Source organism: Bubalus kerabau, chromosome 1 (genome assembly GCF_029407905.1).
Source record: "Bubalus kerabau isolate K-KA32 ecotype Philippines breed swamp buffalo chromosome 1, PCC_UOA_SB_1v2, whole genome shotgun sequence".
Taxonomy (NCBI): Eukaryota; Metazoa; Chordata; class Mammalia; order Artiodactyla; family Bovidae; genus Bubalus; species Bubalus kerabau.
This window is the reverse complement of record NC_073624.1, coordinates 52,078,141-52,099,476: the sequence shown is the minus strand read 5'-3', so window position 1 is coordinate 52,099,476 and position 21,336 is coordinate 52,078,141. Positions and strand designations below refer to the sequence as shown.

The 21,336-nt window shown below is 45.4% G+C and overlaps 1 protein-coding gene and 1 long non-coding RNA gene across 3 annotated transcripts in view; one reads left to right on the top strand and one right to left on the bottom strand.

Moving 5' to 3' along the window:
* Positions 1-15,800, top strand: part of RFX4 (regulatory factor X4) — a 151,822-nt gene extending 136,022 nt beyond the window's left edge. For both annotated transcript variants that reach the window (XM_055574864.1, XM_055574870.1), the window contains 3 exons: positions 5,185-5,347; positions 7,019-7,157; positions 15,528-15,800. In XM_055574864.1, the coding sequence (XP_055430839.1) occupies positions 5,185-5,347; positions 7,019-7,157; positions 15,528-15,800 (575 nt within the window). The remainder of the gene's footprint in view (positions 1-5,184; positions 5,348-7,018; positions 7,158-15,527) is intronic.
* The window catches only part of LOC129648018 (uncharacterized), a 35,057-nt gene that overhangs the window by 4,980 nt on the left and 8,741 nt on the right, over positions 1-21,336 (bottom strand). The window contains exon 3 of the long non-coding RNA XR_008712630.1: positions 12,464-12,502. This is a non-coding gene — a long non-coding RNA (uncharacterized LOC129648018). The remainder of the gene's footprint in view (positions 1-12,463; positions 12,503-21,336) is intronic.

The window sequence follows — 21,336 nt, the reverse complement described above, 5'->3', positions numbered from 1 at the left end:
GAGAGCAGTCACCCATAATCCAATCATCTGAGACACGGGCATTTTATTTATTTTTCCTTCCAGTCTTCTTGCATTTATTATAAATGACAGCTAGCATATAGCCTGCTAAAGTCATTATCTTTGCAGGGGGAAATATGGTATTGATGTCTAAAGAAGAAAAGGGTACTTTTAGCTGTCCTGGTGGATAAGGATTTTGTGATTTTGCAGAAAGACATGAGTTTAGAAGTTTACTCACTGTTAAGTCACTGTTGCTATTCAAACATTTCATCCCTAATGACAGAATCTGACCAAAGAAACTTCTCTTCTTTGGAATCTGAAATGGGAAATTAAGAAATGTTTACTTTAATAAAGTCTGATATGAGACTTCCCCGGTGGTCCAGTAGTTAAGACACCATGCTCCCAATGCAGGGGGCCAGATCAGGAAATTAAGATCCTGCCGATGGCATGAAACGGCCAAAAAAAAAAAAAAAAAGTCTGATAGAAGAATACCTGAGTTCATAAGAGTGCTTGAATAACATTAAAAGCCTACCACGTGCCAGACTCTTTGACATATATTATCAGAGTTAATCCTCATAACAGTCATACAAGATAGGTGTATCTATTGCTAATTTACAGATGATGAAATAAAGGCATATAAATTTTAAGAGGCTAGCTCAAGATCTGACAACCCATGCGTGGCAGAACTAGGACCCAGAGCAAAGAGACATTATGGTAGAATTCCACTTTTAAATGAAAACCTTTCCTTTATCTTCCCAGAAGAATTTCCAGATAAAAATGGTCTGCTGCAGAAAGTACAAGATTGGAGGACCAAAGTTTTCTCTTTTCAGTTCAGTTCAGTTCAGTCGTTCAGTCGTGTCCAACTCTTTGCAACCCCATCAACCGCAGCACTCCAGGCCTCTCTGTCCATCACCAATTCCTGGAGTTTACCCAAACTCATGTCCATTGAGTTGGTGATGCTATCCGGCCATCTCACCCTCTGTCGTCCCCTTCTCCTCCTGCCTTCAATCTTTCCATCATCAGGGTCTTTTCAAATGAGTCAGCTCTTCGCATCAGGTGGCCAACTGGAGTTTCAGCTTTAACATCAGTCCTTCCAATGAATGCCAAGGACAGATTTCCCTTAGGATGGACTGGTTGAATCTCCATGCAGTCCAAGGGACTCTCAAGAGTCTTCTCCAACAACACAGCTCAAAAGCATCAATTCTTCTTCGCTCAGCTCTCTTTATAGTCCAACTCCCACATCCATACATGACCACTGGAAAAACCATAGCCTTGACTAGACGGACCTTTGTTGACAAAGTAATGTCTCTGTTTTTTAATATGCTGTCTAGGTTGGTCATAAGTTTCCTTCCAAGGAGTAAGCATCTTTTAATTTCACGACTGCAATCACCATCTGCAGTGATTTATTTCGCCTTAAAAATGACCTCCATTTAACAAGTTCTTTAGTCTTCCATGTGCCTAAAAGGAGGTGTCTAATCCTATTCCCAGTACCCTTCAAAATTGGTTTAATCATTTCTATTGTATAAACATTCTAACACTTATCAGAAATTAAGTTGATGAATTTATTATCACTATTAGTTATTTCTTAAATTACCCTTTTTTATTCTCACCATCTCATAAAGTTCCTAAGCCTCTTGAAGGTTTTAAATTTTGTCAGGTTCTTTCCCCAATCCCTAGCACTTTCAAGGTATCCAATTAAAAAGCAAATTAATGGAATTAATAGTATGTATGGACTAGGTCAACATTAAGGTCACTGTCTAATAATCTTCAAAAAGACCTGGGTAGGTGGAGCCCAATAATCTCCTTACATTTGTTTAAAGCAATTTGTTGGATCCTTAACACCTGTTGAGTTGAGTCTTGAGAAGTTATTTGGAGAGCCCATTGGAGCTACATCGCCTGAGCTTTCTTTGTCCTCTCTCTGTTCTTCGATCTTTTTTTTCTTCTTGTTTTCCCTTTCTTTTTTCTTCTTTATTTTTTTAAAAAAATATTTATTTTAATTGAAGGCTAATTACTTTACGATATTGTAGTGGTTTTTGCCATACAGTGACATGAATCAGCCATGGGTATACATGTATCCCCCATCCTGAACGCCCCCCCCCCCAACCTCCCTCCCCATCCCATCCCTCAGGGTTGTCCCAGTACACTGGCTTTGAGTGCCCTGTTTCATGCATCGAATTTAGACTGGTGATCTATTTCACATATGATAATATACATGTTTCAGTGCTATTCTCTCAAATCATCCCACCCTCACCTTCTCCCACAGAGTCCAAAAGTCTGTTCTTTATATCTGTGTCTCTTTTGCTGTCTCACATATAGGGTCATTGTTACCATCTTTCTAAATTCCATATATATGTGTTAATATACTGTATTGGTGTTTTTCTTTCTGACTTACTTTACTCTGTATAATAGGCTCATTTCATCCACCTCATTAGAACTGATTCAAATGCATTCTTTTTAATAGCTGAGTAATAGTCTATTATGCTTATGTACCACAACTTTCTTATCCATTCGTCTGCCAGTGGACATCTAGGTTGCTTCCATGTCCTAGCTATTGTAAACAGTGCTGTGATAAACACTGGGGTACACGTGTCTCTTTCAATTCTGGTTTCCTCAGTGTGTATGCCCAGCAGCGGGATTGTGGGTCATTTGGCAGTTCTATTTCCAGTTTTTCAAGGAATCTCCACATTGTTCTCCATAGTGGCTGTACCAGTTTGTACTCCCACCAACAGTGTAAGAGGGTTCCCTTTTCTCTGCCCCTTCTCCAGCATTTATTGTTTGTAGACTTATTGATAGCTTGCATGAGATGGTACCTCGTTGTGGTTTTGATTTGTATTTCTCTGATAATGAGTGATGTTGAGCATCTTTTCATGTGTTTGTTAGCCATCTGTTATGTCTTCTTTGGAGAAATGTCTGTTTAGTTCTTTGGCCCATTTTTTGATTGGGTCATTTATTTTTCTGGTATTTAGCTGCATGAGCTGCTTGTATATTTTTTAGATTAATTCTTTGTCAGTTGTTTCGTTTGCTATTACTTTCTCCCATTCTGAAGGCTGTCTTTTCACCTTATAGTCTCCTTTGTTGTACAAAAGCTTTTAAGTTTAATTAGGTCCCATTTGTTTATTTTTGCTTTTATTTCCATTACTCTGGGAGGTGGGTCATACAGGATCCTGCTGTGATTTATGTCAGAGAGTGTTTTGCCTATGTTTTCCTCTAGGACTTTTATAGTTTCTGGCCTTATATTTAGATCTTTAATCCATTTTGAGTTTATTTTTGTGTATGGTGTTAAAAAGTGTTCTAGTTTCATTCTTTTACAGATGGTTGACCAGTTTTCCCAGCACAATTTGTTAAAGAGACTGTCTTTTCTCCATTGTATAGTCTTGCCTCCTTTGTCAAAGATAAGGTGTCCATAGGTGCGTGGATTCATCTTTGGGCTTTCTGTTTTGTTCCATTGATCTATATTTCTGACTTTGTGCCAGTACCATACTGTCTTGATGACTGTAGCTTTATAATATAGTCTGAAGTCAGGCAAGTTGATTCCTCCAGTTCCATTCATCTTCCTCAAGATTGCTTTGGCAATTCAAAATTTTTTGTATTTCCATACACATTGTGAAATTATTTGCTCTAGTTCTGTGAAAAACACCATTGGTAGCTTGATAGGGATTGCACTGAATCTATAGATTGCTTTGGGTAGTATACTCATTTTCACTATATTGATTCTTCCAATCCATGAATATGGTATACTTCTCCATCTATTTGTGTCATCTTTGATTTCTTTCATCAGTGTTTTATAGTTTTCTATATATAGGTCTTTTGTTCCTTTAGGTAGATTTATTCCTAAGTATGGTGTCTTTAGGGTTTTGTATGTAGAGGATCATGTCATCTGCAAACAGAGTTTTACTTCTTCTTTTCCAGTCTGGATTCCTTTTATTTCTTTTTCTTCTCTGATTGCTATAGCTAAAACTTCCAAAACTATGTTGAAAAGTAGTGGTGAGAGCAGGCACCCTTGTCTTGTTCCTGACTTTAGGGTAAATGCTTTCAATTTTTCACCATTGAGGATTATGTTTGCTATGAGTTTATCATATATGGCTTTTATTATGTTGAGGTATGTTCCTCCTATGCCGGCTTTCTGGAAGATTTTTATCATAAATGGATGTTGAATTTTGTCAAAGTCTTTCTCTGCATCTATTGAGATAATCATATGGTTTTTAATCTTTCAATTTGTTAATGTGGAAGAAATAGAAAATCTTAACAGACCCATGACAAGTATGGAAATCAAAACTGTAATAAAAAATCTTCCAACAAACAAAAGCCGAGGACCAGATGGCTTCACAGGTGAATTCTACCAAAAATTTAGAGAAGAGCTAACACCTATTCTACTCAAACTCTTCCAGAAAATTGCAGAGTAAGGTAAACTGCCAAACTCATTCTATGAGACCACCATCATCCTAATACCAAAACCAGACAAAGATGCCACACAAAAAGAAAACTACAGGCCAATATCACTGATGAATATAGATGCAAAAATTTTCAACAAAATTCTAGAAAACAAAATCCAACAACATATTAAAAAGATCATACATCATGACCAAGTGGGCTTTATCCCAGGGATGCAAGGATTCTCCTTTTTCTTTTAAAATTTTCATTGAAAACCCTTTGGCCACCAGTCTCTGTACTAAGCACTGGTGACCCAGTGGTGGGCAATATAGGCAAGGCCCCTACCCTCATGCAGCTGACAGTCTGGTGGGGAGGGGGTTCAGACATTAATTCAATCACATTCATGAATGGCTGTAAGGTTATAAATTGCGGTAGGCACAATCCTGCTGTATGGGACCTGACTTAATGGGATCTGGGGTTAGGAGACAGCTTCTTCATATTGAAATATGAAGAATGAATGAGTACTTAGGGAAGACTGAGGGTTCCAGGCAGTGGAAATGGCTGTGCAAAGGCCTTGTGGTGCTGGGAATTGTGGTACTCTGGAAAAATGAAAAAAAAAAAAGCTATGGTGGCTGGATCAGAGGTACAAAAACAGGGAGTGAGGGATGCTTCTGGTGAGGTCAGCAAGAACCAAGACACAGGATGTGTAAAGATTCTGGCTTTCAGCTTGAGAGCAGTGGGAAACCACTAGCATGCTAGGGAAGAATGGGGGAGTGAGAACTGCTGGTGATGATGCATCTTCGCTTATCTTTGCAGGAGCAATGCAGTCGTACACGTGGTCTCTAACGTACACGGTGACAACAGCAGCAGGGTCCCCGGCTGAAAACTCTCAACAGCTGCCCTGTATGCGGAGCACGCACGTGCCTTCCTCTTCGGTCACACACAGGATACCAGTTTATCCCCACAGAGAGGAGCACGGGTAGGCGGCTTTCCTGGGATGTTGTTTTACTTTTGCTTTGAAAGGGCAGGGTTTACTCAGCAGTGGTTTCCGCAGAGGACAAGAAGGACTTGCCCTTTGTTGAGGTCTGCCCACACCTTGTACGACTAGCTCATGCAGTCCCCTCAACAACCAGATGAGGTGGGCAGGTGACCCACTTGACAGATGAAGAAACTAAGGCTGGACTAAGTTCACTTCCTCAGGCCACATGGCTGCAAAGGGTAGGGCTGATTGAGACTCTGTCTGCCTCCTTTAGGAAAGAAAATGGAAAAGTCCCTTTCACCAGCTCCCCTGGGTGGCTACTTTATAGGTGTATTCATGGTGGGTCCAAGTCTCAATCAGCGGGGGGCTTCCCCACCCAAGGCTGGGGGTCCCTGGAGGACAGGGCTTACTCATGGGGTTCAACTCCAAGTGGGTTCCAGTGGTGATTTGGACCCTGAATAAATAAATCATTTGTTTTGCCCATATTTCCCCCCAAATCTGTAGTGGTGTTACTGTGATGAATTAGTTACAAATCCCCTTAAAAGGGTAACCTGAATCATAGCAGCTTTTTGCCATTTTGCATTGTCTTTATGAAAAGACCTTCCTCCTCCACTGTCTACTGTGCCCTGATCTGAGAAACACTGATGATGTTATAAAGGGCCCTCCTTCTCAAGAAGGTGAGACTTGGCTCTGAGGGCACAGTGAGCCTCACAAACCAGGTTCCAACAGACCAGCTGTGGGGGACACAGGAGGGGAGGGAGGAGGACCACTTAGGTCCCTTCCACGCAGTAACTGAGGCCTGACTGTGGGCATACTTGGAGTTAATTCCAAAGGCTCAGGTGCCCCTGCCAGTCAGTGGAACAGCCATTATTTTCTCAGGGATCCCCTGAGAGTATTTCCCCCACACATTCAAAATCGACTTAGAATTGTTTCAGAGAGCTTTCAATTCTGCAGAAATGGCAGCATAGACACTCATGTGGTCATACACTAGCATCTTTGATGTAAAGATGTTATTAAGAATAGTGGTAACAGTGTTCTGTGTTTCCAAAGCAGTATCCTATGTTTATAAGGTGTCTTCACATATACAACTCTCAGAGTAGCCAGGTACAGCATTTTTTACAGATGTGAGAAACAAGGATGCAGGTAGCCCAAGGCCCCACAGCTGGGAGCTGGTGGAGCCAGGCTTAGAACTGGAGGCTGATGCCTGGTTGGCCATGGTGTTTTCCCCAGGAGAGAGCTCAGAGAAACACACTGCATCCTTCCCCAAGATGGAGAAGCAGAGGCCTGAGCAAAACAAAAACATAAGTCCCAAAGTAATTTCTTCTTTTTTTTTCCTATTTGACTTCAGGCTATAATGTGGGGCTTTTTACCACAACAGGAGACAAGGTCTCCATCACTAATGATGTTTTGCTCAGGGCTGGTTTTCATTCCCTGCGCACTCACTGGGTGGTGAGGGAGGTATGCTAAGGTGAGAAGGAAGACCCACCTGGGAGTTTGACACTATCACAACAAAGCCACAGAGTGGAGACAGTAGGAAACAAGAAGAAAAAGAAAAATGAAAAACAAAAAGAAAGAAATGAAGTCGTAGATGAGGTTGACTTTTAAAGGTGTCAAACTGCTTTGTTCTCCCTGCCATTACTCACAATATTCCATGCGCCTCCTGCATTTTAGATACACGGGAAGCTATAACTATGGGAGCTATGGCAACCAGCATCCTCCCCCGATGCAGAGCCAGTACCCAGCTCTCCCGCATGACACAGCCATCTCAGGACCGCTCCACTACTCCCCGTACCACAGGAGCTCTGCGCAGGTGAGTCGGTGGTCCTGCTTGCCTGCCCAGGCCTTGGTGAGCTTGGTGCCAGGTCTAATCAACACAATAAGCACCTTCTGCATACTGTGTGTGCAACCTCTGTGCCTCCAAGGGAAGGCTGGTCTTTTCCTCAGTGCCACTTCATCCCTCCCGTGGCTGCCCACAGTGGGTGCTCAGTCAGTGTCATCCCAACTTGCTTTCACGTACGTGGGTACTGACCATGTGCCTCTAGTTCTGTCCTCCCTTTGACCTTTCTCCTGGGATCCAGTCAGCAGTGAGGTCTATTACCCTTTTTTCGGGCAGCCACCTTCAGACTGGATCTTTTGTCTCCTCTCCCATTGCCCCTTCCTGGTGCAGTCAGACCTTTATCAAGTGCTGTCAGGATGCTCATCTCAGCATCAGCCTAACTGGTCTCTCAGTTTCACGTCTGTTCCTTTTCTGTCCAGCAGCCCAACCATAGACTCTTAGTAGAAGAGTCTTCTTGAAATGGACCCCTAACACATCATTCTCAGGCCTTTGGCTCTTCACGGTCTCACAAGCCACACTGATCCTCTGTGGCCTTGGTGAATAGGGATGGTGGTTGCCGCTGTTACACCAGTGTTAGGCGCTCTCCATGCCTCAGACGCTTTGCTGTCTACTGGCCCCAAACACAAGTGTTACCAGTTCCATCCAGTTCTGCATCCTTGGTGTCTCTGGACCCTCACTGTCCTTGCCTCAGATCAGGTCTTTATCTAACTTAGACGATGACCAAAGCCCTCCCGTCTGTCTGTCTCTGTTTCGGTAACTTGTCCCATCCTTGGTCCATCCTCAGTACTGCAGCTGAGAGAATCTTTTGGGTAAAACAAAACAAAACAAAAACCTGGCCTCAACACTCTTTCTCTTTTGCATATCATTGCTTTGAGGGTCAAGTCCAATTCCTTAGCACATCTCTCAAGACTCATGACCATCTGGGCTCTGCCTGCCTTTCTGGCCTACCAGCCACACCCAACCTTTGTCCCTCCATGCCAGTTCATGTGCAGCTCCCTTGGGTCTTTGCAGATGCTGTTGCCTCGGGCTGGGACTCTCTTCCTCAACCTCTTCTGCTTATTGTTCAGGACAAGCATCCCATTTGCTGACACTGTCCTTGTCCTTCTTCCAGAACCATATTAGGTGCCACTCCTCTGTACTCAAATGGTGCATTGGGCTTTCCACTATTGGTACACTTCTCATCACTGACTTTCCTGATACCTGCAAGAGACCCCAAAACTTCTTGAAGGCATAAATTAAGTCTAGGATCCTCAGGTCACTACACTCATCAAAAAGAAAATCTAACTGTTACTGAACACTGTCCTGTGCCAAGCACCTTCCACATCCCCATGGTAACCCTTGCAGAAAGGAAGCGAGGGTAACTTGGTCAAGGACTTAACCCCAGGCAGTGTAACCCTAGCTGTGCAGGCTCCTTAGCCCTAGCCTCTGTCATTTAGAGAGAGCACTTGCTGCTTAATTTAACAGAGGAGTGTACAGGAGGTGGGTCAACAGAGACAACTGTTGTGTGAGGCAAGCAGGGAGGGAGCCGCGGTAGGTCTGGGAGACATGATGAGAGTTCAGCCTAGGAAAATGCTTCTGCAGCACTGGTGAGACCAGGAAGTAGAAAGGGGACTGGCAGAGCAGGGAGGCTGCAAAAGAAGCACACGCAGGAGTCTTAGAACAGAGATGGCAGGATGTGAGCTGAAGTGGAGGCTGCAATTACATCAGCTGTCAGCATAGACCTGCCTCCAAGGGAGGGCGCTGAGCAGAGTGTATCCACAATAGATGGGCACTTGGGGCAAACAGGCATCTGTTTTGATTTCTATCCGCAGTCCCAGGGGAGCCCTGGGACAATCCCCAGACAAGCCAAGAAGTTGATTCCTCTAAACCATCACCTAGGGGGCATTATTATAGGTCTCCATCTGCGTCACATGGAGACACCCGCTCCCTAGGTCCTGCTTCTCTTGGGACCAGGGTCTGTGCTCCCCACGCTGATCCCCTAAATGACTAAGAGCTGCCGCCATAGACTGGGTCACGCTTTCACAGTATAAGCAGCCCATCCATCCATCCATTCATTCATTCCCCCATGACCGTCAAGTACCTACTATGTGGTAAGCACTGCCCTAGCCTGTGAGAATACAGGGAGAAGGAGATAGAGGCAAGCCTGCTTTGAGAGAGCTTCCACTCCAGTAGGAGACCCTGGCGAGACCAAGCTGAGATCCCAAGCCACAGCTCCCAACCCCCTCATCTCTCCTCATGAAACTTCTGGAGCTGGTTTTTCTGAATATTAAAATTTTAAAGCCTTTTGCCATAAAAAGAAGCCACGGGCTCCTAAATGCCCACGCAGCCCCCAGTGGTCCAAGACAGGCCATAGCATCCACTGTGGAAACCACAATGGTCCCCAGCTGGAGCACCATCATCTAATCACTCATCCTAATTGGAGAGCTGGGGACTAAACGAACGCCCCTGGAGGAGCCGCTGAACCCAGACTGGGTGTGGGAGGCCATAGGGTCCTGCAGCCCCTTCACCACCATGCTCTGTGACTCTTCGGTCCTTTCACAACCTCTGACCCCCACCACATACTCACACCCTGCAGTTTATGGTTAATGCCTCCGTCTCCATTTGTAAAGTGGGGTGGGGAGACGTTTAGTTACACCACGTCTCTGCCCAGGTTGATGGATGAGGTCAGGGTTTCTCCTGGGGAAGGTACTATCTAGTACTTTCTAAATCCTTCCTTTTTAATTTTTTTCCCATTCACATTGATGTACTGTTGAGGCACTTTGAAATACATAGGCTCACTCAAATCTCAGAGCAACTTCCCAAAGAAGGCATTTTCCCCACTTTTTAAAGATGAGGAAAACCTCAGAAGGTAATTTGCCCCAGGTCATGCATCCAGTAAGTGACCAAGCAGATTCAAAGGCAAATTCTCCAAATCTCAACCCCAAGCCCGTGGCACGGAACACTACAGGGTGTGTGTTTTGGAGGGCAGGAGGTAAATTCAAGAGGCTACTGCAGCTATTCTCAATAAGCTTCAGGTTCCCAAAGAGAAAAAACACACACCAAGATACTGTATTTCTTCCCTTTCCTGGTTCTGTGGTTTAAGGTTGAGCACACAGGAAAATCTACTGTAGGGCTAATTAGTTTTAGCTTCCCAGAGCAGAGGTCAAGCCATTCCAATCCTGAGTACCAAATATCACACTTCATTATAGCAGACTCAGTGGGGAAAAGATTAGTCTGAAGTGAAGAAAAATCATAATGATAAAATATGGTTAAAGAATGCAATTGGTCATTAACACAAGACACTACTTTCTGCAAATAAATGCCTGCCATGTTAGTCTTAAAGAACTAATACAACATCTCTGTGAAGTCCAGTAATTGCAGACATCCCAGCATTTACATACTCAAAATAATGTGAAGTCATTTGTTTTTTGAACTATGGTACCGTGTGCCCTTGCTTCTACTATTCATTTGTACAAGACATGTTTTCTTCATGAGTACTACAGAGGTAAACCTCCACACTCCTGCTTGAATGCTCATAATTCCTCAATTAGCAAGTCTGGATGGATGAGGCTGCACAGGGAAAGGTTTGAATTATTCCAGAAAAACACCCTTCTATGCTGCACTTGTCCCACATCAAAGTAAGTGAACAAGGAACAGTATCAGCAGCCCCTTCCCAGGTGCCCCATCCTCACGCCCAACCAGAAAGAAAGCAAACATGGAACCTCTACCTGTCAGCAGCCGTGAATGTGAACTGAGCTTGAGCTCGAAAGCCGTTAGACCAACCATAAGCAAACTGGCTAGAAAGTCACTTACAGTGAACCAGAAAGTTGTTGCTCATTTCTCAGCAGTATGGCCAAGACCCAGTCTTACCAGCTGGTCACACAGCTCTCACAGTGTCTCCAGTGCCTTGATCTCAGAGGCACAGTGATTGCTACAAAGTTTGCTTAGCATGCTCCACTTTGGGGTAGCATCCTGGGCCAAAGGTGAGTGAAAACAGAAAAAACAGATTTTCTCTGACTGTAGAGCCAGGCTTCCTGAGTTCAAATCTCAGCTCGGCCTCTGATTAACTTGGTGCTTCAATCTCCTCATCTGAAAAATGGGGATAATTCTAGTACTTATTTCATAGGGTTGTTGCAAGGGTTGAGTGATAAAGGTTAGGACAGGGGCTGGCTCATAGTTAACACTATCTGTGTATATTATTATGATTATTCTTTGTAACCACAGTTATTATTTTTTGTAATTGTAGAATTAATATCTGTCTCCCTTACTATGCTAGCCCTGTGAAGGCGAGGGGGTCTAGGTCCTTCCCCTTCTGACCATTATATTCCCAGGACCCAAAACAGACCTGGCTCTTGGTTGGACCTCATGATACAAGGGTCAGTGAATGACGGGATGAATGGATCCTTACTCTGGCATTAAGTTGTGTGTGACCGCAAGAAGATCATTTATCCCTCTCTTGACCTCAGTTCCCTCATCTGTAAAATGAGAGATGGTATCAGATGGTCAATCACTTAAGGCTCTTCCTATCATTAGTGGACCATGAACCTATGACTCGAGGAAGAATAATATTCATAATTGCAACTATGTTTTGAAAACTTATTGTGTAGAAGCTCTGGGGCTTCTCAGGTGGCGCTAGTGGTGAAGAACCCACCTGCCAATGCAGGTGACATGCAATATGGGCTCGATCCCTGGGTCGGGAAGATCCCCTGGAAGAGGGCATGGCAACCCACTCCAGGATTCTTGCCTGGAGAATCCCATGGACAGAGGAGTCTAGTGGGCTACAGTCCATGGGGTCGCAAAGAGTCGGACATGACTGAAGTGACTTAGCACGCACGGACACTGTGTGGAAGCTCTAAGTATTTCACATGTACTAACTCAGTTAATCTTGACCCGAAAAGCTCAGCAGATGTGGACCGTCTGGCACAGATTTGGGGGAGCTGTGTCCTGGGTGGGGGACGCCTGTTGGCAGGACTTTGGGCAGTAAGAGCCGCCTTTCATGGGAAAACAGGGGGCCACCTTTCACCCGTTCTCCAGTAGAGGCCCGTTTGGTGAAGGTCAGGGATAAAGGGCTCATTCTTCTCTCTCCACGTGCAGGAAAGTCAGCGCTTGGTGTGAGAAGTCACTTCTCAAAATAGAACTTCCTAATATGGTTCCAAAGAGGCTCAGGGTCAGTCTCAGCAGAGATGGACTCATACCCTGGTCCCTTGAGGGAATCTTTGCCCACTTGTGCACACACACACCCACACATGCCCACAGACACCCCTCACACACCTCCCACAGGGTGGGGACTGGGGACTCACCTCCATTTTCACATCAGTAGCAACAGTCCTTGATCTGACCTAGAAAAGGGTAACTTCCAGTTAGGGCCTTCAACAAAAAGCGCTTTTATCCTGGACAGAGCTCTGGGGACCCCAGGGTTTGTGCCCAGCATCTGGAGGAGCCCCATGAACCCGGATGTGAAGTGTGAGAGGTGAGGCGGGTGCTCCCACTGGACTGAAGAGCAACTTCACTGGTGGCTTTAATGGCCGGACTGGACAGCCGGCACTCCAGCCTCTCAGCTTTCAATGGTCTCTTCACCAAGGGGAAGACGAGGCACTGACTCATTTGCAATTAGCTGACCTAACAGGACAGAATTTTCCAGGCCGGATCCTGTGGTAACAGAATTTTATTGTCACACTGGAGATATTTTGAGCCCGTCTCATTTCCAGGCAATTACTCTTTTGAGCCTGTGACACAACCCCTGGGCACAGCTGCATTGAGGGGCCTTGATTTGGCACAAAAGCCACACTCTCTTGGGTTCTGTGGGGAGGAGGCTGCGAGTCCACGTAGCAATACAGTCCCTATACAGGCCAGGCAAGCGAGGCGCCTCTCAGGAGCATCAGGCTGAGGCCTGGTTGGAGTTACCAGACCCTGTGGTCTGCAGGGGGAGGGAGGTACTTAAAGGCAGAGTGACAGATTCAAGTTTAATGCGCTGTGTTCCAAAGGAGAGTCTTCCTCTCTGAATTCTCTGGACTACGGTTGTGTGGTGGCTCCTGCCTTGTTTGGGCCAGACTGACGTTGTGGGGAAAGAGCTAGCCCAGGCCTGGGCTCCCCTACCAGCTCATCCACTAGCTCACCATGGGCTCTGCACCTCATCCTAGCTGGATCCTAGCTGTCTCATCAGTGCAACGTGGGGTCGGAGTACATGACCCCTGAGGTTATTTCTAGCGGTAACAACCTAGGGTTCATTTGCCAGATAGTAATGCGGCACCTGCTAGGTACCAGGCATCATTCCAGATGTTGGGAACACGGTGGGGAAGATGACACCGCCCCACCAGGAGCTTAGGAATACAAGCCAGTGGGAAGAGATACCTGACAAGCAGGATGCTAAGATCCTGCCCTGAGAGGTGAAGGTGGGGCACTAGCTTGGAGAGACAAGATGTCCAGAAAAGTCTCTTTGAGGCGGTGACATTTGAGCTGAGACTTGAAGAATGATGAAAGGGCAAGCAGGGAAGGGGCTTGGAGGGAGGTGTGGGAGAGACGTGCTCCAGGTGAAGGGAACAGGTGGGACCAAATACTCTGAGATGGGAACCAGCCTGGCATGCCTGAGGGCCAGAGAGGAGGTCTCTGTGCTAGGGAGGGGACATGTATCCAAGGAGTTTACTAGAGAGGCTATTGGGAGTGGGGAGCAAACTTTTGGGAAAAATTAAAGACCATTTTGTAATAATATGCTTTACTATTACTTGTTTAATACCTGGGGGCTCATTATCTTGGTCAGGACCCAGTCTTATCATGGTCTCTTTGGGGTTCAGAGGGGCTGCCCCCCCCCACACACACACACTTACACACAGAGCCACAATGGGGAGTATGAAAGCCTCCGGAGGCTCCCGTGGTCTCCTTGGCAACAGCCCTGGGTGCCTCCTCTCCCCTGAGCTCCAGATACCACCTCCGCCCTTCTCACTCTTTTCCTACCTGTTCTTCTGACTGTGTAAGGCAAGCTGTCTCTCCTGTGGAAGACCAAGCCCTCACTACTGGACCTTGGAGCCCTCCTTCTTGACCTGTGAACAGCTGGTTCTCTTCGCTTGCTTTGGGCCTAACAGCCTTCCTCCACTGCCCCTCAGGCTCCCACTCAAAAGGCAGAGAACAGTTCACTTGGCCCCCTCAACAACAGAGAGCGGCCATTGCTGTCATAACCCCTTCTCCTGGCTTGTCTAGGCTTCAGTCTGTCTGTCTCCCTCACAGGAGGCAGCCTCCCACCTAATCCCTTGGGGCTCCACTCTCCAACTGTCAGGGAAGACAGATGGGAGAACAGAAGACTTCACACATTTGCAGGCAGACTTTCTCCCTACTTGCTGCCCTTGCCATCCTGGCTGACTGGCTCCTGTTCATGTTGGCGTGGCCCTTAGCACAGCAAGGAAATCTTTGTGTCGACCAGCCTGCAAATGCAGAGCTCTAGCAAAGGGAGCCCAGAACTCCTCCCCTTCCGCCCCTCTGATCTACAAAAAGCAGCTCGTTTGCATAGCTGTCTTGGAAACTGAAAAGAATGTAAACGAAGCAGCTCTTTGGGGCACTCCTCTTATTTCTGATTCTTTCTAGAAATGTGTTTTTTTGCCCTCGTCTGGTAGCTATTAACACCTTTTTTCCTGACCTGTACATAAGCACCTTCCTCCACTCCCAGGGGCTTATCTCGACTCCTTCCAGGTTCTTACCAAGGCCAATAACTCACCATCCTATCTTCTAGGACTCCAGTGAATGTGAACCTAAAAAAGATGTTCTCTAAATGATAGGCACTAATAATAACCTTCGACACTGTTGACTTGCTTCCTCTTCAAAAACCTGCTTTTAGGCTGCAGTTCATAAGTGGATTCAATTGCAAAATGCTATTTTTAATGAAGTCGTTGTGTTTTTCTTGGCAGTATTGTTCTCTTGGGTTGATGGAGTGGGACCTATCACAACTCCATAAATGATAAAATGATACAGTTCAAACCCATCCATCCATCCATGTCTATTTGGACATACTGTGACTCAGGTACACATGCACTCACTCTCTCTCTCTCTCTCTCTCTCTCTTTCTCCTGTATTCCCAGTGGGGTTATTCGTTCTTTGGGGTTTGACTTCCCCAAACATTGCAGATGAAGAGCACAAAGTCTGTATGACAGGTTGAATAAATATCAGCCCAGCTCTGGCTATGAAATGTTTTGCTCTTCTCCTGCTGGATGCTTCCTAGACCAAGAGTCAGTCTTGCAGAATCTCACTGATGACTTCCCACCAACTTTCATTAACAGAGTCTTAAGAATTTAACGTAAACTGTGAACATGACTGATACTGTGTACGTGCAACTTCAAGCTAATTTTAACTTTGTGGAATTTCTTTCCCCTCAACTAGTACCCTTTTAATAGCCCCACTTCCCGGATGGAACCTTGTCTGATGAGCAGTACTCCCAGACTGCATCCTACCCCAGTCACCCCCCGATGGCCAGAGGTGCCCACAGCCAACACGTGCTACACAAGCCCGTCTGTGCATTCCACGAGGTATGGAAACTCTAGTGACATGTACACACCCCTGACCACGCGCAGGAATTCTGAGTACGAGCACATGCAACACTTTCCTGGCTTTGCTTACATCAATGGAGAGGCCTCCACAGGATGGGCTAAGTGACTGCTTTCATAGGAATCCATATTTAATATTAATAATAATAATAATAATAAACCCATCACCCACCCACCCCCAGAAGACTTTATCTCTCTACATTGTAACTCCTGGACTATTCCTAGGCATCCACTTTCCTAATGAACATGAGGCTGGGATTCAGTGCCGGATGAATAAACTTTAGTTCTGAAACAGGGCTCACTAAGAGTCAGTGAGATTGGGTTCCCGTATCCAAGCCAGACTTGACTGTTTGTACAGAGCACTATCTCGGGCAGGCCGACCCGTGACATTTCCCTCTGTTCCATGACTTCTCAACCACTCCCAGTAAACCACTTATTTTCCTGTTGACAAAAACTCTTTAGTCTTGAAGGATGGATACTAGAGACAGAATCTGGTTGGCACTCTTGGATGGGCACATAACTGACCAAGAGTATTCACCTTTCCATCTGGCTGTCATCTTACTGTACGATGAACAGCCCTCAGAAGTGTCTTAAACATCCCAACTTGCTGGTGGTGTCAGCACTGCTTCCTGGAGCACCAGGGCTAAATGGAGGTGCCCAGAAACCCTAGAGTCCCTGTTACACTCACGCTGTCACCGTCCCTGCCTGGTCTTGGAACGTAAGCACTGTTGAGAGGGAAGGAAGAGGCCTGTTCCGTATGCCTTAAGTAGACTGAGGTTTGTAGGGGACCGGTTCTTCTACACACAAGTATTTGTCTTAAGTTTGCACAATGGCTAGTGTCAGCAAAAGGCAGAAGAGGGTTTTCTAAAGTTCTGTGAGAATGCGGACTTATGGCATTGAGTATCACACGCAGCTCTGCTGTATTAACTTTGTGAACCTGAACGGACCAAACTTTTAACTTACCAAGCACCAAGTGTGAAGATGACTTTCACGGTTCCTTCATAAGACTGTAATAATTTCCGACACTTTGATAGAAAAAATTCAAAGCTGTGCCTTTGAGCCTATACTATACTGTGTATGTGTGGAAATAAAAAAAAATGTATTGTACTTTTGGAAAATTTTTTCATAGGCATTTTTCTGTCAGATTTGTAGCAATTTGTGAGGTTTGTTAGAGATTAACATAGGTTTTCTTTCTGTATTATATAAAACACCAAGAAATTATGGTGGACCTATTACCCTATGGGTAAGAAATAAGTGGAAATATGACATCGGATGTTTTAGCAATTGTTCTGTAAATAAAATCTTTGATCACACCACTCAGTGTGATAATCATGTCTACAGCTAAAATGGAAATAGTTTTATCTGTACAGTTGTGCAAGATATGAATGGTTTCACACTCAAATAAAAAGTATTGGAATGACCAGCTTTCTTTTTGTTCATTTTGTGTTTGATACGACCTCTGTATGTGTGTGTGCGCATATGTGTTTTTGTGTGTGTGTGTAATATATATGACATTCTAAATACCTAGGATGTAAGTAGGCAAAACAAAAATAAATGGTCTTCTATGGTTGTGCTTATCGAGTTCCTTGTGATCTTGTCATTATTAAAATGTGGATAGGCCACACATGCAGTCCTTAAAAAATGATTTAGCACCTACAACCTGATTGTAAGAACCAGTCCTACATACAAGGATTGACCTGAAGTTTTCCTAATGGCTAGTGTCAGCAACAGAGAAGGCAATGGCACCCCACTCCAGTACTCTTGCCTGGAAAATCCCATGGACGGAGGAGCCTGGTAGGCTGCAGTCTATGCGGTCGCTACGAGTCAGACACGACTGAGCGACTTCACTTTCACTTTTCACTTTCATGCATTGGAGAAGGAAATGGCAACCCACTCTAGTGTTCTTGTCTGGAGAATCCCAGGGACAGGGGAGCCTGGTGGGCTGCCATCTATGGGGTCGCACAGAGTCGGACACGACTGAAGTGACTTAGCAGCAGCAGCAGTGTCAGCAAAGGGCAGAGCCTTTCAGCTCTTACAAAGGATATTATTCTTCAATGCCAGAATCATTAGGAGGTCCCCTGACACTCAGTTCATTATGCTTTAATGATCGCTAGGTGTAAAGATTGGAGAAGGCAATGGCATCCCACTCCAGCACTCTTGCCTGGAAAATCCCATGGATGGAGGAGCCTGGTGGGCTGCAGTCCATGGAGTCGCAAAGAGTCGGACACGACTGAGCGACTTCCCTTTCACTTTTCGCTTTCCTGCATTGGAGAAGGAAATGGCAACCCACTCCAGTGTTCTTGCCTGGAGAATCCCAAGGATGGTAGAGCCTGGTGGGCTGCCGTCTATGGGGTCGCACAGAGTCGGACATGACTGAAGCGACTTAGCAGCAGGTGTAAAGATATTTTGAGCACAGTGGTTTAAATGCTAATAAACTTCTGAAACAGGACACTAATATTATTAAATAGTTAATAAATATCAACAGATTTTTTTTTCCAGAACTGCAGTTTGATTCTAGGGCTGGAAAGTAAGGCAAAATTATTAAATGTTTTACCCAAATGTTAGAGTCTAGGATCTATGAGAAATTCAGATCCATAGATTTCCAGAAATGGCAGTACTGACTATTTTAACTAAAAGGCATGAGAATTCGACAACTCAATTTGCATTTTAAAAGGTTTATTTTTAAAGCCAGGCTCTTACTTGCTATTACATAACATACGTACACCTGAAACTGCTTTGGGGATTAAAATTATACATTTTATATAGTATCCCCTTTAAAAAAATTAGCTGTGTTGTTCTACCAAAAGAAAGCAGATGTTGGATTTCACTCTCTGATGGTAATTAGTTTGATCTTTCAGCCAAGGTCCATAAGTTGGCTTTATATGAGGAAAATAAGGGAGAGGAAGGATGAAATTTCATATTTAGTCACTGAAAATAAGCCTGAGAATAACCAGACCTATTGCTCTCTTTACAATCCAAAGCTCATGCTCCAGAAATGAATGGGTGTAGCAAGTCTGACTTTTGACCTACTAAGCACAAAAAATTAAGCAGTTGCCAAATTCTCTGGCCAGGTAGGAGCAGTACATAATATTGAAATAAACGACACCCATGTACACAAGTAATAACCACAAGCTCTTTAAATGCATAGATATTTAGGCAAAAATAGTCACAACCAACAAGGGCCTGAATCCTGGAAAATACAGTGATTACTCCAAGAACTTTGCAGAGGAAAAAATGTGTTCGCAGCACAGCCAGGAACCAAGAGAGTCATCAGCACTGCAGGAGGAAGGCAGCTTCAGGTGAGGCAAGTGGCCCCTGGGCGTTTCTCTCCAGACCACAAGGTACCCATCTCTTGGGAGATGAGTGGACTGCCTGTGTCCCCAGTTGTTCTAAAGCTTCCACTTCAGAACAGAGAGGGATATGAGTAAGAAAAGATAACAACTGCTGTGAGTTCATGACTCAGCTGCACCTTCTCTCCCTCTTGACGGTTCCTAGCCAGTCACCATGATGGCAATGGGCAAGGTCGGCCACTGGAGTGGGGCCAGCCACTTGTCAGAGGAAGAACAGAGGAGTCTTGGCAATAAAGGGACCCTCCCCTCTTCAGGACACTCTCTGAAAAGGACTCTGCCAGCTTGAAACTAGCTGAAGTCATGAACGGCAGCCAGGATGGCTCACCCACGTCGCAGGCCTGTGGAGTCCAGGCATCCATCCTGCTGAGCCCTTGTCAGGCCTCTAGCATAGCCCAGGTCTGGGAAGAAAGGGGAGCTGTGGCCCCTCGGAGACCACAGCCTGGTTACAGACCAATCAAAAATGTGCATCATCAAATAAACCCAACCTCACTGGAGAGAGGGCCTGAAATCATGGAAAGGTGACCTTGGAGGGGTCACCTCCCCACTCTGGGCCTTGAGCAGGCCTGCTCTATGATTATGACATCCTGAATTACAGTCTGTGTGCTGATGGACCAGGGCGGGCAGATCTGGGTGAGGAGGGTGGACAGCTTAGGGAAAACAAAGAACAGACTGGCAGCTGGGAAGTGATTTAGGGAGGCAGCCACGAGAGAGAAGGCGATGGCTCCACCAGCTGGTGCTAAAGAAATGGCCTGAGGTTCACATCCACGAGCTGAGCCCATATCCCTACACCACCATCACCAGGCAACACCCCTTCCTTGTATCTGATCCCACTCTCACGACTCCACTGGGGCAGTAGTCTCCTGCTATCTCCCCCATCCTGCAGATCTGTCCTATTTGCTTTAACGTGACATCAATCAAAATGACGTGAATCTGGAGAAGGAAAGAGCAAAAACGAACAGGCTATTTGTCCCAGCTTTTCATACCTCTTAAAGGCAGAATGGAAAGATTGAAAAAAATTAAATCCTAGGAAAGGGCTAAACACTCCCTTTATCACATGGGAAAGAGTGTGGGGGTGGGGCAGCTGTAGAGCTCCTGAAACTCAGAGTTCAGACTTGGTCAAGGGCCTGAAGTATGCAAATCATCATTATTGTCAGAAGCTTAAGGGAAAAATAGAGGGATGTCCTCACTGGCTTCAAAGTGAGGTAGAACCGAGATTAAATCTTGGTTCCACCAGAGATGATGTAGAAGGGGCATTCCTACTCTAAGTAGGATTAGACATCATCTGTTCTGAGTTCTAGCTGCCCATTAGCATTACTCTATCAACTCCGTAAAAATAGGGATGTGTAGGATTCACCCACAGTCAATAACTGACCTGGAATGTGATGGGGAAATCTTTTAAGCTCTCCAGATGATTCTAATATGCAGCCCAGGTTGAGAAACATGAACTTTGCCACCTTGAAGTTCTAAGATCCAGGGACTGCTCTCCCCTGAATAGGTACCCCGAGTTTCCTTTTTATAAGATTCCGGTCTGTTCAGAGTGGCAGACACCAATCATCCACACTGTTTATAGTTTCCCCCAGCTGACAAACCTCTCCCTGACAGCACTGTTTTGTTTGTCCTTCAGCCCAGCCCACCTCCCTACCACTCTGCCGCCTGCCCTCCTAACCTGGACCTTCTCTGCTTCGGTTCCTTGGCAGCCTCCCAAACTAAGCCAGCCCTTGTGGTTTCCTCTTCTTCCAAGGAGGTCAGAACCTTTTGTGCTTCATCAGCCTCCTCCCTGAAGCTCTTCCTCCATCCCTCCTCCTGCATCTCGACTCCCCCCGCCCCGCCAGCCCTCTCTCCCCCATATTTTGCTGCTACTGGTGTAGGTGGAACGGAAGATGTAGGCTCAAGAGTTGAGAAAAGAGCTGTTGCTAGGAAAGGAGTGTGGGTGAAGAGAGAGGGTGGGTGGAGAAATAGGGCTCCCCAGTTTTATTCCTCCCTTTGTCATCATAAATGCCTCCAGAGCTAAAACCAGTTGTTTTAAGAACTATTATGAAAAATAATAAGGTCTGACCGTGACAGCAGGGGTGAGAGAATCAGCTTCAGAACAGCTGCAGTGCTGATCCTTGATAATTGTAACAGTCTCCTGATAGATGGGAAAGCCACTGAGAGAAGTTTCTAAGAGTGAATTCTCCAAGAACTACCAAACGGTGCCCTGACCAGAGACAGTATCCAAAACGTCCCAGCCTGTGCTACACCTCGTGGAAACAAGAACCTGCCAAATGTCTTCCTAAGGACTGAAATGTAATTACA